General features: G+C 37.2%; 1 protein-coding gene across 4 annotated transcripts in view; it reads right to left on the reverse strand.

Moving 5' to 3' along the window:
- Nucleotides 1–16,611, reverse strand: part of eml5 (EMAP like 5) — a 75,746-nt gene that overhangs the window by 9,188 nt on the left and 49,947 nt on the right. For 3 of the 4 annotated variants that reach the window (XR_010802597.1, XM_066670472.1, XM_066670462.1), the window contains 18 exons: nucleotides 15,345–15,445; nucleotides 14,968–15,161; nucleotides 14,724–14,835; nucleotides 14,368–14,495; nucleotides 12,245–12,386; nucleotides 11,348–11,500; nucleotides 10,729–10,860; nucleotides 10,394–10,482; nucleotides 9,960–10,136; nucleotides 9,593–9,794; nucleotides 9,071–9,197; nucleotides 6,022–6,036; nucleotides 5,042–5,120; nucleotides 3,672–3,801; nucleotides 3,465–3,563; nucleotides 3,111–3,131; nucleotides 655–828; nucleotides 357–565 (listed from right to left, as the gene is read on the reverse strand). Coding sequence is in view for 3 of the 4 variants with exons in the window: in XM_066670472.1 (XP_066526569.1) it covers nucleotides 357–565; nucleotides 655–828; nucleotides 3,111–3,131; nucleotides 3,465–3,563; nucleotides 3,672–3,801; nucleotides 5,042–5,120; nucleotides 6,022–6,036; nucleotides 9,071–9,197; nucleotides 9,593–9,794; nucleotides 9,960–10,136; nucleotides 10,394–10,482; nucleotides 10,729–10,860; nucleotides 11,348–11,500; nucleotides 12,245–12,386; nucleotides 14,368–14,495; nucleotides 14,724–14,835; nucleotides 14,968–15,161; nucleotides 15,345–15,445 (2,284 nt within the window). In the remaining variant the exon portion in view is untranslated. The remainder of the gene's footprint in view (nucleotides 1–356; nucleotides 566–654; nucleotides 829–3,110; nucleotides 3,132–3,464; nucleotides 3,564–3,671; nucleotides 3,802–5,041; nucleotides 5,121–6,021; nucleotides 6,037–9,070; nucleotides 9,198–9,592; nucleotides 9,795–9,959; nucleotides 10,137–10,393; nucleotides 10,483–10,728; nucleotides 10,861–11,347; nucleotides 11,501–12,244; nucleotides 12,387–14,367; nucleotides 14,496–14,723; nucleotides 14,836–14,967; nucleotides 15,162–15,344; nucleotides 15,446–16,611) is intronic. The other variant, XM_066670481.1, reaches the window with a different exon arrangement.

The following is a 16,611-nucleotide window of genomic DNA, read 5'->3' on the forward strand; positions in this document are numbered from 1 at the left end:
CTATGTCACAAACCTAATGAACGGTTTGAGGCTTGTGAACTGCAGGCGAGGTCTGGAGGGGTAAGTGGAGATAGAGGCAGGTACTAACCATATATTCATAAATTTATACTTACTGAATAAAGGCAAAGGTGTTACATTCAAAAATTAATAGAAAGTAACTGATTCTACATGATTCAGACATAATTTCCTTAAATTGAACTCACTGTTTAATTTCACAAGTGTGCATCAGACAGGTTCTTTCTTTTACTATTTCTGTACTATTTCATTTACTACAGAAACTGAATGAGAGTCAAACAAAACATTACTCTGAAAGCTATAATATACCTGTTTGTTTAAGTATTAAAAAGTATACTTACAGCTCCAAATGCCACAGAGAGCATGGTTTGCATGCGGGCATCCTCAATGGAGCTGAGTACTCCTTTCTTGCTGAGTAGAGCCCTGCCTGCCAGTGTCCAGAAACGCACATGCTTTATCCCTACTGACACAAACTGAGTATCTGAATCTGGCCGGAACTCAGCCACAAAGATCCGCTGTGTATGGCCACAGCGACTGGCCACTTTAGCCCCTTAGGAAGAAAAATAGGTGTTGCTGTAAATGAATGATTTATAAAGATGTTGGTGTAAAAACAGGGCGAGAATATCAGCAGAGCTTTACCTTCCTGCCATTTCCAGATGGTGATTGTGTGCTCAGGGTCCAGCCCCACAGACAGGAGCAGCTTGCCGGTGGCACTGAAGCTAACTGAACAGATGCCTCGAGAGTGGTAGCAGCGCAGAACAGAGAGAGTCTGTTTATTCATGGCATCCCACACATGGATAGACGGTGATGTAGCTGACAAACAGATGATGAGCACGGTTTAAAGTTTCATTTATTTTAAACACTGTATTCTTTTTTTTTTTTTTTAAACAACTGGTACAAAGGTCAAACAATTAATTCTCTTATAAACCATTCAACACTAAAGTCCTGGAAGTCCCACACATTACATATTCTCTTTCACAATTACGTAACTTAAATACCAGTTCCATAGTAGATACCAAATAATAAACCCACAGGTTACTGTCTTGGACATGAGCCAGTAACAATTTACAATAAAGGTACATCCCTCATGAGACTTAAGACAGTATTAAGCCTTACTAAATAGTTAGGTAATGTCACAATTATTAATAAGTAATGACAGTAAACAAGAACTAGCATTAACTAGTAACTTTTATCTGTCATTCATTCATTATCCTCACCCTGGAGGGGGTGCCAGTCCTTCACAGGGCAACACACACACACACACACACACACACACACTTTTGAGTCGCCAATCAACCTACCAACGTGTGTTTTTGGACAGTGGGAGGAAACCGGAGCACCTGGAGGAAACCCACGCAGACACAGGGAGAACACCCCAAACTCCTCACAGACAGAGCAGGACTCGAACCCACAACCTCCAGGTCCCTGGAGCTGTGACACTGCGACACTACCTGCTGTGCAACCATGCCGCCACTCTTTTAAGATCTTATAAAATATTAATGTTTGTTCTTGTTTCTGTGATTACTTACTGAATTATTGTGACATTGCTTAATCATTTAGTAATGCTTATTACTGAAAAAGGTCTTAAGTATCGTTAATTAATGTACCCTTTTTGTAAAGGGTTACCCGTGAACTAGCCTTAGTCACAAAGTCTGATAATTTCAGTGCTTTACTGCCAAGATTCTGCCAGTAGCATTCTGATTGGCTATCTGCCTCCTTCTACATGTCATGCCAAAATAGCAGACTTGTGTTTGGTTCTTTTGTGTGTCAGTTTTTTTCCAGCTGTAGTAGGAAGTTCTTGAAGATGTTTAGTACCCAAAACCTTAAAACATTAAATTTTTGTTTTTTACCATATCAAATTTGAGTTTTCGCCTGTGATCCGGCCTATGCCCAATCCCCAGTAACATTTCCACATCCTGGGTTGCCAGGTATGAAAAAACTGTGTGCTGCAGCCACAGAAGTTAGTAAGCAAAAAGAGATAATATCAGCTTCTGCTAGATCTGAAAAGCCTCGTCACCCTTCTAAAAAACTCCATGACTAGAGATGGAGTAAAACAACATTAATATTGGTTCTTGAAAGATGGAGAGTTTTGAGCCCAGCAAGACTACAAGACAAATGCAGACTTGGCTAATTTTCTCTTGAACAGGTAACAAAGCTATTTCCATAAAACTATAAAAAGTAAAAATGCATATGTATGGATAAAGCGGTAAACATTGTATTTTTTTAAACAAAGTGCGTAATAAAAGTTTGATTTCAGAAGCTATATTCAGCCTTGAATAGTTGCCTATTTACAGAAGAAAGGAACATTCAAATTAGAAGCTAATGAATTACTCCAACATTAGCCTCGTAAACGGACACATTTACAGTGGAACTAAATGTGTGAAGACGAAAACTGCTGTTTGAAGAAGCAAACGCCTGCCTTTAAGGCATTTAAGATGGAACACCAGCCTTGTCTAGTGAAACATTTAAGATAGAAATGCAAAATCAAATATAAAGCTGGTAAAAATAGGAAACATATCAGCATAGGTAGTTATTTAATGAAATTATTTACTGTGTAAATATGTTAAGATGTTAAATATGTTAAATATGTAAGATATTATTTATAGCTACAAGGGTTTCTGAAACTGTCCTCAATTTGGCAACTCATTTGAACTTTGCATCTAGGGAGGAGGGGAAGGGCTGCATAAAACTTACTCCCACTCTTACAGTCTCTCTCTCTCACACACACACAAACACACAGTTGAAGCTGGAATATGTTTTATTGTCTGAGCTGTGAGCTGCAATTTCCTCGATTAAAGCTTGTGTTTTATGTTATAATAAAGTAAAAAGAGCGGTTTCCTCTAAACAGTTGGTCATGCATACTACTCTACACATTTGTTTTATCTCCCTACCAAATACTAGCCCTTTTTATTGTGATAAGTCAATGATTAATCCAAAATGTTGTGATTAAGGTGATTATATTTTTTAATTGATTGGCACCACTAATTATGATGTACCTGAAGATCTGAAATACACCATAATTATAACAAACCTGCAATTGTTTAAAAGCCTCTTTTTTATAAAAAAAATTATAAAAATTGAACAGTAGTTCTTACCTGACATATCACCAGCATCACCTGCACAAACGAGGGAGAAGGCATTTTCAGTTTGGCATGCCAAATAAAACTTAAAAGTAACAACATCTGGTCTGATGGGATTATGATATTTTACAAATAATTAGTTTTTATTATTGCATATAAACTGACATATCATAGATACAAACACTGAACCTGGGCGATACTAAAACACTAATGTTTACACTTCAGAATCATAATGCATTTATATTTCAGAAGCGTAACTATATTCAGGATAACTGTTTTCTAGTATTAAACAACATGAGAAGCATAGTGACAGAAATAGGGTAAAATAAAGAAGGGATACAAAGCGCAGCCCACTTTTTATGAACATACCTACTTGGCCAGTCGCCACCACGTTGGGGAACTTAGGATGTTGATTGATTGTGAGGCACAGAATGTCATCATTGTGTTCTACATAGAAACTCTGGCAAGCTAGACAGAAACACACCAAGTAAATTCAAAATAAGTCAGTCCAAATTACCAGGTTTTTAAGCCTGACTTTAAATGTTATTTGTTGATTTAAGGACCAGGCAGTTGTACCTGTTGTTAAGTTCAGGACAACCCCGACTGAAGCTGTATGGTAGATAATATCAGCCCCCTCATTCAGGTAATGCACATTGTTGCGGCAGTCATTGCCTCTGTACCCAAACACCAGCTCTAATACCAGGTCCTACAGGGAGAGTCAAGGAGGGGTTAGGGTCACAGGTCATCTCCATGGAAACAGGAGAGAAGTTAAAGGACTCTGCTTCAAGATGAGGAAGGACAGGCAGAGAGAAACTGTGCTACAATTAAATTAAGCAAGGTTAACAAGATGACTGGAGCTAATGGGTCTCCCTTGGGCTCTGTGTGTCTGGAGTCCACCACCAAACAGGCCTCTGACTCAGTAGCTGCATGAGACATGCACTGAATAAGCAGGAAATATTTTATACAGTGTACAGAAAAAAATCCTTATGCATAGATAACCAGAAAATTGCCAACAGTTTAAATGCCAACTGTTCTAAAGCGTAAACTGCATATTGTTATTATATAAACTGATCAGACATAAACATAACCACCTCTATTTTCTATATTCACTGTCCGTTCTCTCACATCCACTGTGTCACATTCAATCTACAATTAGAGATTGCAGTCCATCTGTTTCTCTGCACACACTGAAGAACAGGGTGAAAGAGGGCAAACAGTGGTTAGGACCCCCTCAGGATCAGCACAGGGCAGGTATGATTTGGGTGGTAGATCATTCTCAGTGATGCAGTGATACTGATGTGGCGATGATGTGGTAGAATTGAAGTGCTGCTGATGTTTTATCAAACGGTTTCCACTCATTGGCCACTCTGTTAGACATGCCTAACTTGTTGGTCCATCTTGTAGATTTAAAATCAGAAACAGTAGCTCATCTGTTGCTGAATAGTTTGTGTGGGTTGTCTCCTGGTCTTTCATCAGCGGTCACTGAACGCTGCCCACAGGACTCTGTTGAAAAGTTAATTTTTGGTTGTGGCCTACTCTCAAACCAGCATTGACAGAAAATGGTGTAAAAACTCCAAGAGCACTGCTGTGTCTTATCTACGCATTCAAGCACTATGCACAATAGCATACCACCATTTCAATGTCACTGCAGGACTGAGAATAATTCACCACCCAGATCACATCTGCTCTGCTGTGGTCCTCTGAGGGTCCTGACCATTGCAGGACAGGGTGAAAGGGAGCAAACAAAGTATCCAGAGCAAAATATGAACTACAGTCTGTAATTATAAAAGTACAAAATGCTCCTGCATGGTCAGTGGAGGGAAGAACAAGGTGGTACAACGAGGGTAGACCACAAGGAGGTGGTTATACATGTTATGGCTGATCAGTGTACATTATAGACAATATACACTGTTCTACTCAGGGTGTGTCACAAGCTCATCATTTACCTCAATAGGCCGTTTCTTCTTGCCCACATTGTTGGTTTGCATTTTCTCTGGCACGGGTAATGCCCTGCTCACTGGGGGTCTAAGCCCAAATCAAGCACAAATACAAAGTTAAGGAATAGGGACTGCAGTGTAAACTTAAATGGCTGCACTGTAAGCTTAAATTAACATGGATGTAACAAAGGACAATATCTGCAATATCAATGTCACTTTGTATATTTGCTCACTTTTTGGCACAGCAATAGTATTCATAAAATGAGATAAGTACAGAATGATTAAGGAGGTGGAGCAAATTAAGCTTACCTTGAGCCCCTTTATGGAAGCATTGACAGAAAAACAGAGTACATTAGAACCACTTTTTCATTTAGCATTCAGCCAATTGCACCAGATCAAAATGGCAGAACAAAGTGACACTGAGAACACAAAATACAAAATAAAGACCTGGAGTAGCTATAAATAAATTCATTCATGATCAGAATTAATTTTAATTTAATAGTGTGCCCTGAAATGGGTCACAGCTGCCAAAACAATGGGGAATCATACACAAAATTGTGATTTATATATAAAATAAATAAATAAATAAACAGTATAAATAAAATATTATTTATGCTTAAAATAAGTTAAATGGAGGTTATGGAGGATGTAAAGCACAAAATGAGAGTGCTTATATCCAAAACACCCAGAATTCTTGCTGGCATGATCAGAAGCTCAATGACTTTACAGCAATGGGAAAGGGCTGCCAGCCAAGCACTTACTGTAATGCGGTGCCATTTATCCTAATGTGAAATTACAATCCCTTGCTGTCAAAGCACCTACAGTAAGCGTTCCACATAGAAACATCAGCTAAATGCTAAGTTGCACTTATTCAAATGGCAAAAGGTGTGTTGAATGGAAATGATGACTGCTGCAGAGTGGTATGACACATATTCACAGAGCACAAGTGAGAGCACTTTTTTTCTCAATGAGTACTTTGTTGTCCTTACCTGACTACCCCCTGCCTTCAAATGGTGACAAAGAAGAGTGCAGGGTTGAGATAGACATAGAAATGAGGAACAGAGGAAAAGAAAGACACCAGTGTACCATATTACTCAAAGCCAATGTGTCCTATGCACTGAATCACTGCTTAATTATGTGATGTTTTATGTATCCACAGACAAAAATAAATTGTATTAAATCCAACTAATGTTTGACCATTACTGTGGTGTACTGTAGCAAAAGATGAATATGATGTAATTTCTCGCATAAGAAATTTGACATTTGGGACTTTAATTTTCAGAAATTTCAACAGGACACCCTACAGTGTCCATGAGCTTTAGATTCACCCACAGATTTTTTTTTTGGTGCCTAAAAGTCTGGTCATAAAAACTACACTTCAGGCTCAGTTTATGACACAAGGTCTCTAGGGGGCAAGAAAGAACGTGGCACCAAAATAAGAAATCCAGAGACACAAGAACAACTTATTCCCTCTATAAAACTGCTTAATCAAAAGCTTTTCAAACCACAAAATTAAACCTTCCTTAATTCCCATTGGTTTATAAAAGGTTCTCTCTCCTACTTTATATTAAGTGTCTCTAATAAATGTGTAGTTACACATGAACAACATATGCAACATCAATGTACCTACTGATGAATTAGTACCTGTTACAGATGGATTACAGTAGTAAAAGCTTGTGTAATTACATATAAGTATCAACTTCAGTTTTGCCTTTTGTAATTACACAGGTGGATCTTCATAGTTGAAACAGCATACTCTTTCTCATGTAATTACACTAGTAATAATAAAAAAAGATTTTTGTCCCAGAAGCCTTTTCTGGCAAGTATGTATTAAAGTACATTAAGACATTAAACTGGATTTGCTATAGTTTCTAACATTTAGCTAATATTTGTTAGTGTTGAGATATTGTAAGTGGTTTCAGATTTAAACCATTTTGTAATGTGATGTCCATTATTTCACAATGTAACATTATGAAATTATTTAATGTGTTAAGCAATAATATTATTAAACATAAATATAATTAAGCTTTCTCATATGTAATCAATTTGTCCTGGAAATACCTACGCTCATTGTGAGAACCTCATGTGTAGGAAAATTAGAAAGTTAACATGGTCTTGGTCATAACTGCAAACGAACTGTCTCTTTTTCTTGTCAAATGTCATAAATTATATGTGATGTCATCACATCAGGGAGGTTGTAGTCTAAAAAAAAAAACCTCTGAGGGCCTCCAAATAGATTTGAAAACCAAGGACAGGTTCCCCTCCCTCACGACAAATCAGGCGATGGTCATTAGGCCCAGTTTAAACCGCTGGTGCTCAAACATTGTAGTTACAGAGTGACACAGGAGACAGTTAGAAGTAGGGAGACACACAGAGAGAAGTTTCTTATTAGGAAACGTGGACTTCCATCCTCAAAGTTCAGCACAGCAGAAATGAAGTGAGAGAGGAGAAATAGGGATTCACTCCAGGGTGAATCTACATCAAATAAGTTTAGAGATGTTGCCTCAAGGTAATTTACATTCCAGCCGAAGTTTTACTTCTATGTTTATACTAGCCAATTAGGAAGCTGTAGTTTAGTCCAGTGTTAGACGCCACACCCTGGGCATAAAAGAACCTTCTGAACCCTGAAAGTTGTGGAACAAGAGCTTAAGGCCTCAAGGATGCAGATGCAGTAATGGAGAATACCACCAGCTCCCTCAGAGTGGGCGCCTACTAAGGCTGTGTCTCTGAGCAAAGCCCTGGGAAAAAGAGGAACAGCAGACGAATGCTGCTACATTTGCAACAAGGCAACATGGCTCCAGGACTCTCCATGATCAGCACAGAGAAGTCCTGTGCTCACACTGTTCCAATGCCTCCCCAGGGAGAACTTAAGGTTACATGGTTCATTAGTGGTAAGTGTATTTCTGGGATAAACTATAGCTTCGTTTCACAACTTAGGGTAGTTATCCCTCAAGTGGAAATCTCCCTTCTTCCTCATGTAACGCTGTAGTCTATTTTATTATAAGAATGTATAATATTCAATATTTTATATTACATTTAATAAAAAGGCTGTGCTTATAAAGAAAATCCTTGTTTATTCATGTGTGTGTGTGCACTATTTTTGTATGGAATTTTCACTGTCTTGTCAGATAACATTTTGGGGCCAAGAACTACAAATCACATTACAACAACATTTACAAAGCTAACAAAAACTCAGGATACAACAGCATTAAGGAGAACACAAATACATTTCAAAAACTTTGCATTGGAGGATAGCTCACACCAGAACATGCTGAAGTCAAAGAAGGAGACAAGTGGTGGACAGATTCTCTCCTTCTCTGACTTCAGCACGTTTCTTGCTTTCCTAAGGCTTTAGGTGCAATCACAACAAGTCAACATATACAGTGCCCCTTGCAGCTAGGGGCATTTCCAGTGTGAGCTATCCTCCAATGCAGTGTTTATTTTTTAATGTAATTTGTATTTGTGTTCCCCTTAATGCTGTTATGTTCTGAGTTTTTGTTTGCTTTGTAAAAACTGTTCTGATGTGACTCAGGGGGCCACCGTAAAGAACCCTTTAGTGGATCAATCATATGAAAATGATTAATAATAATTAATTATAATTAATTCAGCTACAGTACCCTCATTTTCAAGGTGAAATTTGGAAAAAACCATGTTTAAAAATGATTTATTTTCCTCCAAGAAATCAAATAGTTAGATTTAGGATTAACAGACAGTTAAAGTCTCATTGAACATTTGACACAAATAAAGACTTTGAAAGTGTAACAAATATTGTATTAACTTATATTGTAAAGTACAGTAAAATCTAAAAACATGCAGTTATTTAATATTATTTTTAAGTAAATCCCACCAGTCTATAGACAGAATGTGAGTGTTATCTCTCTGGGGGTACTCTAAATTTTTGCATACTACTCTATATAGTTAACATGAAGTATTTCATAGAATACCCCCAGCAAATTGCCTAATTTTATTGCTATGCAAAAAAGAAAACCCAACCTCTAAAGCAAACAACTGTGCAAACTGGATACCCTAATAACATACCTTTCATCTACTGATGGTTCTTTCTGTTGTAAGTGGGGCTTGACTCCTATCATATTTCGCATGTTGGTTGATAAGGCCTTAATCACATAATTGATCTCATTCTCTCGAGTCACATCGCTATCATATCCTGCAAGGAGCAAAAAAAAAAAAAAAAACTGAGCAAAGGATAACATGACACCTCACTTTTAATGTCTAGAACACCTGTGGTCACTATTAATCATAAAACCTGGCAGCAAGGTTAAGGCACCATATTGGAATGGGCAAATAATTAGTAACTTTCTAGACTCTTTAAAACAAAAAAGTAAACATAACTTCATAAGTCATGCAGTAAATATGTCAAGTCATATATAAATATTTCCTGGGTTGGAAAATCCTTAAATATGTTTTTTGAACTGTATTTCTTTTTTACCGGAACTACATTTTGAAACACAACCTGTAATATCACTTAAGTGCAGTTTGTCTGTTCCTGTTACCCCTAAGTTATATACAGTAATATAGTGTATTTGAAAGAGCCTCTCTCACCTCCATCATCTTCACTCTCAATGTCAGACTCCTCACTGTCGCATTGACGTGCCTCCCGGCAGCCTTCAGCCTCATAACTCCAGATCATTAGAGAGGTGTCTGCCCCACCCACTGATACCAGCAGAGAGTCATCATGTGTCCAGCGTACATTTGTCACATGATTACTGTGTGCAACATAGCGCTTAAACTTAGCACACTTTCCCTGAAGAAAATAATATAGTGCATGTCAGTAAATGTGACAAATGGCATCTTTATAAAAAAATTTTAAGAAAAAAAATTAACATTCACTAAATTAGACAGGTAATAGATTTGTTCAGCACACAGACAGAACTGCTGTGGAATATTAATGAGCATGCTTCATTCTTACCTTAACCGGGTATCTGAAGAGCTTAACATATCCAAGGTCATCGCCTGCTGCCAATATTTGCTTGTCGTTGCTGAGACATGCAGCTGTTATCTCAGTAACTTCACTGACCACAGGCCATATTCCCTCACAGGAGCTTCCAAGCACACATGTCCATGTGCTCCACTCAATTTTCTCCACCTGGGTGCAAACATATTACCATAATATTTACCATAATATTTTTATAAATAAAAAATCAAAAGCAGATATGGTAAGTGATGAAGTACTTATGGTCTTAAGCACGTTCCAATTCTTTGCCTCCAAATTTAGATCCATACAAATGAAAAACTGGGCCATGTCCTTGACCTTAAAAGTACCATTTTATTTTGGGCTTCCAAAATAAGGATGGACCATTAGTTATCACAGTAACACAGTAACCACCCTGAGGTGGCCCTTACTTCTGTGGCAGGAATGGCTTGCTTCTTCCCACGAGGAGACTCGAAAAATAGTTGCTCCTTAGCTGCAGTGTTGACCTGCAAAAGCTTTCCTGAATGCAGAATGTAAAACAAATACTTAACATATCATATGTTTAATTTCTTCAAAATGTCATAAATAATACTAATGGAAAATATTATAGAAACTGAGACATGATTTATTCACATCACTGAGTAACTCAAACTTTAAGAAAACTTTGTGACATATGACATTCCTCTTTTTTGCTTAAAATGATTTTTTTGTTGTTGTTTCTTTCATTATTCACTCTGTGCGATTACATTTTGTAGTTCTCTCTTACCTCTTTTGTCCCAATCCAGATGGGTGATGTAGTTCATGGAGCCTTTGCATACACCCACCCTTTTGCTGCTCATCACATTGTATATGTCCACAAAACTGTCACCCGATGCCACTGCTAAATACTTCCCAGCACCTATGGCAAGCACACAGATTTACCAGCTCTTTAAACATCATGCAAAATTTACTCTCATCAGTATGCTAATTAAGTCCAGAAAACATCTTAGCCTAATGGAATTAGGATAACGCATGTGACAGCCTAAAAATAACTAGTACCATTACATCAAATATGTTTTAGCTAATTAATGTCACATGTTATTACACACAACAAACTAGATATTTTGAAAAGGCTTTTTTTTCTGTCCTGTCTTTGGATCACCACCTTAACGTGGTGGATTGATTTGCGTGCCTACGTGTGTCTGGGAATTATGCTGACAGGGGCAATAGCCCCTGGAAGGGTCTCTTAAGGCAAACTGGTCCTAGGTGATGGGCCAGACAAAGAGTGATCCATGAGATGAAAATGAGAAAAGCAAGGAAATAAACTGTATTTGTGGCTCATCTCATAATAGATGGAGAACTGCAACATGTCTGGCTTTGCTGCCAAACACAGGGTGCTGACTAACCTGGAGAGAAACGTATTTCTGAGATGATGTCCTTGCGGTGGTGGAATGACACAAGGTCCTCCAGAGTGTCTGCGTTAACAATGAGAAAACTGCCATCATTCAGCCCCACTGCTAGAGCCTTACCATCGGGAGAAAAGCAGCAGCAGCGGCCACCTGAAATTGCACAAACATAAAACATTAAAAAATATAAATAAAAATCATAACATTATGTTTAGAAATGTTCTCGGTCTTGAGGAAGCATAACTGATAATTATCAAGCACACCAAGATACTAACAAAATGATGATAATAAATCTCTGCTTAGTCTGATAGAACAGTTGACACTTGAATTTAAGAAACTGATCTCTTTTCAAAATTAATTAATCTGATTGGGTCAATATAACTTGCATGACGGTGTCTATAAGACTACTTAACTTTGAGCACAAGGGTTTCAAGAAAGTTTTATTGCTGCAATTTTCTTAAGTGCCTCTGCTTGCTGGAAATATGCTCTTAGAATTAATTGGCATCCTGAGATGGATTCACTCAACTTAATTTTTTTAAGTTAAAAAAGGTCCAAGATTCAACAAATTAAACCTAATGGTGTCTATGAATGCATAGTACAGGAAGAGTACAACTGCATAAAGCATACATAATTAGGTAGTGGGTTAACTCAAGCTTCATTTTCACTGTCTCAATTGTTTCCCATTTCTTTCAGAACATAACTTTCGCAAACAAATTAATGAGTATTTAAAATCCCTTAAAAAAACTTTAACACACTACAAGCAGGAAAAACTGCATTGTGATTAAAACTGCTATTGCATCAGGTTACACGTCATATTGACTGACTATTTAATAGAAAACGTCATTTTTTAATCTTTTGAATCTTGTTTTTTTTTTTTTTCAGGGAATCCCAGCGTACCTTTCTTGAGTTTGCGCACAGCGAGCATACAGTGGCTGGGAGATAGATCCCATATACGCAAGGTCTTGTCATCACTCACAGTGGCACACAGGGGCAGGTGAGGGTGAGTAGCCAAACCCCACACTTCTCCCTCCATATGACCCTGGTCACCCAAAACAAAACACTTCATTTCAGAATGTATTGTGATTAATTGCTTTTTTGGTACACCTGGGGACTCACTACAACAGTCAGTGTTGTGTTTACACAAAGTATCACTGTGTAATTATCATAATTACATGGTAGAAATAGCATTCTTAAAGGTTAACGTCAACATTTTTACATTTCAGCCTTTCTAAACAGATGCAGGATTATTTGTAGGCTGGAATTACTTGCTAACACTAAATTAATAAAGCTGCCACCCACTCCCTTTAACGTAATTTAATTTTAGACTCCATATTACACACAGTGCATGCAGCCCTTGGCCAAAGCAGACAAATGTTCCTCGTAATGACCTTATACTTCATCAAAAGACATTTGAGAATCACACAGAGTCTAGACATTTTAACTGCTTTTGCATTTTTTAAGCATACAAATGCATTCATCTGCTGTACTTGGAGACATTTTCTAGAAGTGTTTTTTGTTATGTTTTTTAAATGTATGTTTTTAGGAAATTTATGATAACTATCCAGTTGACACAATTACAGTCATAAACTTATCTGATTATTATCAATTTTACCGAACAATCATGTGTGTTAAAAAAATTAAAAAAGTATTGTGTAAAAAATAGGAGCCAAAACTTATTTCACAGTCACTAAAATCACCTTTGTATTATTCCTGACAAGAAGGTGGTCTTTCAGGATTTTTTCTAATTTTTGCAACAAAGCAAAATATACATTGTCAAATAATACTGAGAACCAGCAATAACACTGTGGAATAATGTGACAGACATAAAAGGGACTAGCGTAATTCAGTGATTACCGTTTATAGGAAAATAGTGCAAAGTAATGTTATACTATATTCCTTTTTTTTTTTTTTTTTTTATTCTGGGCATATATTAACTACTGTCTGTATGAAAAAAAGCTACACTATTTCAATCACAACCCCTCACAGCCACTCAGGCCCATTACTGGCTTAAAGTGCCAAAACTCAGAGATGTAATGTAATGGGTATTAAAATATACATAGAAATCACATACAGAGAGAACCAGGGCGAGTGTACAATCTGAGCATTTGCATTTCCACTGGCATGTACTTTTTTTTTTTTTTTTAGCAGGGTGGTTAAAGCCCCTTTTTGATATATTGACTTTCCTTTTGTATAATACTAAAATGGTTGCAACAGTGTTCAGCAATAATTAAATATAAAACACAAAGCAGAAATATGCTAAAATCAGATCTCTTAGCTAATAGTGTGGGCATGGTCTTAATATTCTAATGAACTTGCATGACTGACAGCCCTCCATAACGAGTGAACAAACTTGTTTGTTTGCATTAGCATTTCAATGCACAAAGCCTTGAAACTGTGATTGTGGAGATTGTGGTTGTGATTTCACAGATCTTAAGGGCTTACCAATTATTACTTTTTTAAAATAAAAACAGAGTAATTGAATTACCAGCCCATATAAAGATACACAATATAATGGTTCACACAGGGAGAACAGCTTGTTTACTCTGTGTGAGGCTCAGAATGAGCTCTGTGCTTACTCAGCATGAGACTCAGAATGAGCACGGGGTTTACTCAGAGCGAGTCTCGATGTGAGGTTCAAAACGACCGAGCTCAAGCACAACATTGCTCCGACTCGAAGACTGGGCAGAGTCATATTTACCTTGTAACTGATCAGGGTAAAAGTTATGTAAGATTTACCCATTGTAGGGCAGAATAATCATACACTATCACAGACAGAAATATAACATACTTATTATATTATATAGATGCATCAAAGACAAAGACTGATGATGAAGCTTCATAAGGTTACAACTTGCAAACAATTACAACTGATGTCAAAGGTTTACCACAGATACATTCGTAGTTTAAGGGTTGTAATCAATAGTAGACATTACAAAGAATGCTCTACCACACCCCCATAACAGCACTGATATTTTAAATGTAAAATCCACCAATCACACTTTGAGAAGACACATCCTTACCTGGACTAGGAGAGTTATGGGCCCACTTTTGTCAACCTCCAGTATCTCACCATTCTTTGTTCCTACAAGTATGTGTCCATGGCCCAGAGATATAGCACGAATGGAGGGATTGTCCTCTAATAATAGTCCTACATAGGAGGTGAGATATGCCCAGATTAATCAGTGACCTTGACTTTCTTTATCATAAACAATACAGAAAAAACTCCCATAGATTGTATGGAAATTATAGATTACTCGTCTTTCAGTTTATGTCTGTTCAATTCACAGTAGAAAAAAAGTAACCCAGAGCAGAAAGCATTAAACCTATGCTCTGCATCATATTTGTTACTTTAGAGTTGAAAAGTTGAGAGGCTTACCTTTGGATCCTGGGGCAAGCACAGATCTTTTGACAGCATATGTTTTGAGGCACCTCTCAAAAGTGTCATCCCACAAAGCGACAATGCCATCTTTTCCACCAGTCACAAAACCCTATAATCCAAATAGAATTGACATTTGTGAAACTAGTCAGTCAAGAATTACAGGATCAGCATTTGTTAAATTTTTTTCCATGGTTGACCACTTGGAACTTATATAAAGCTGTAATTTTTCTCTCTGAAGTACCTTTTCCAAAGCATGCATACTGAAGACTGGTCCATCATGGGCTTTGACTGTCTTCACCACATACATGTCCCTCCAGATGCAGATGTCTCCAGTACATGTCCCAGAAAACACCATCTCCTCTGTCCAGCCATATACGGCACACATCATTGTCTCTGTCTTTCCCATGCTGCCTTTCTTTCCTATAAGACCTCCGCCTAGGCAAGCATAACAGAGACATGAATATTCACAAGGCTGTTACAGTTACATAAACAGTCATATAATTTGCCAGTTATATTAATGGTTTATCAAGGAAATAATTTTGTTTTAAAAAGAGTGCTAACAATAAAAATTGACAAATAAAACAACTCTCATCTATATTGAGCATATCTCAATGTTACCTGCTTTATGCCAAAACTTCATATGTTTAACTCCAGCAGTGATGAGCTTGTCAGGCATATATGGGTTTATTTTAACAACAAATATCTTGTCCTTGCTTCCCCTGAGAAAATGGAATGGAGAAATATTTAAAGTCTGGAAATGGCAGAAACATAATAAATTTTAGACATTAGGTACATATAGACAGATATACTTGTCAACTCTGAAAAACTACATGGAGAAATCTGCTGTCTGTCAAACATTTTAAAATTTCACAGAAGCCACTTGGCTTGCAGCAGCCTAGGTAGGTAGGTAGGGTGAGGGAGAGAGATAGAGAGAGAGAGAGAGAGAGAGAGAGAGAGAGAGAGAGAGAGAGAAAGAAAGAAAGAAAGAAAGTGAGAAAGGGTGGGAGAGAAAGAGAGAGAGAGAATGAGAGAACGAGAGAGAGAGTCAGCATTGCTGTTATCCACTCTACTGCATTAAGCCCTGTCGTGAGGTGGACAGAGCAGTGAGAAGTGGCTGCCCTGTCAGGCCCTATTTATACCACCATATTAAAAAATTTTAATGTAAAAAAAAAATGCATGTACAGTAGATTGATAGAAACACTGAAACATTAACAATATTACCCAGATCCAAGAAAAGGTATAATTTGCTAAATTTGTATTTGACCACTCTGTAATTACTGTGTAAAAGATAGACTGTCAAGTGTGTTTTGAGAGAAGATTTAAAGGGTTGTGTCCTGGGATATTGGCTCATGAATAATCTGCACTCATCTGTCATATGAGAGTGAACAAGGAAGATAGAGTAGTGTGTTAAACTGCCTGTGCCCAAACGAGACATGCATAAATGGATTAGGCTCTTTCAAAGGAGGATGAGTCATTTTAAATGCTAATGCCATATTTAAAACAGGGATGTGCCACTGTATTTAAAATTAAACAACACTTTTTTCAACATTTAAAACATCATGTAAAAAATAAAATAAAATCATTGCATTACCGAAAGTGTTACAAAACGAAACAACTTGAGTTACAAATAAGTTTTTGTGGTAATTCAGAAAGTGAATAAAAACTGAGAAACAACTTAACCTCAGCCATTTTCAAACAATAATCATTATTTTTCCTCAAATATACCGTTCCACCTAAAAAGCTTTTGAATGAGAACAAAGAGAACAGTGTTACATTCATTGAAGACAATTCCATGCTATATGAAATTCATTGCAATATTCTGACAGGCAGACATGATGCACTAGCTGAATAAAACTATTTTAAAAACGTTTATTATTAAAATCAG

The sequence above is a fragment of the Hoplias malabaricus genome, chromosome 1, assembly GCF_029633855.1.
Source record: "Hoplias malabaricus isolate fHopMal1 chromosome 1, fHopMal1.hap1, whole genome shotgun sequence".
In the NCBI taxonomy this organism is placed as follows: Eukaryota; Metazoa; Chordata; class Actinopteri; order Characiformes; family Erythrinidae; genus Hoplias; species Hoplias malabaricus.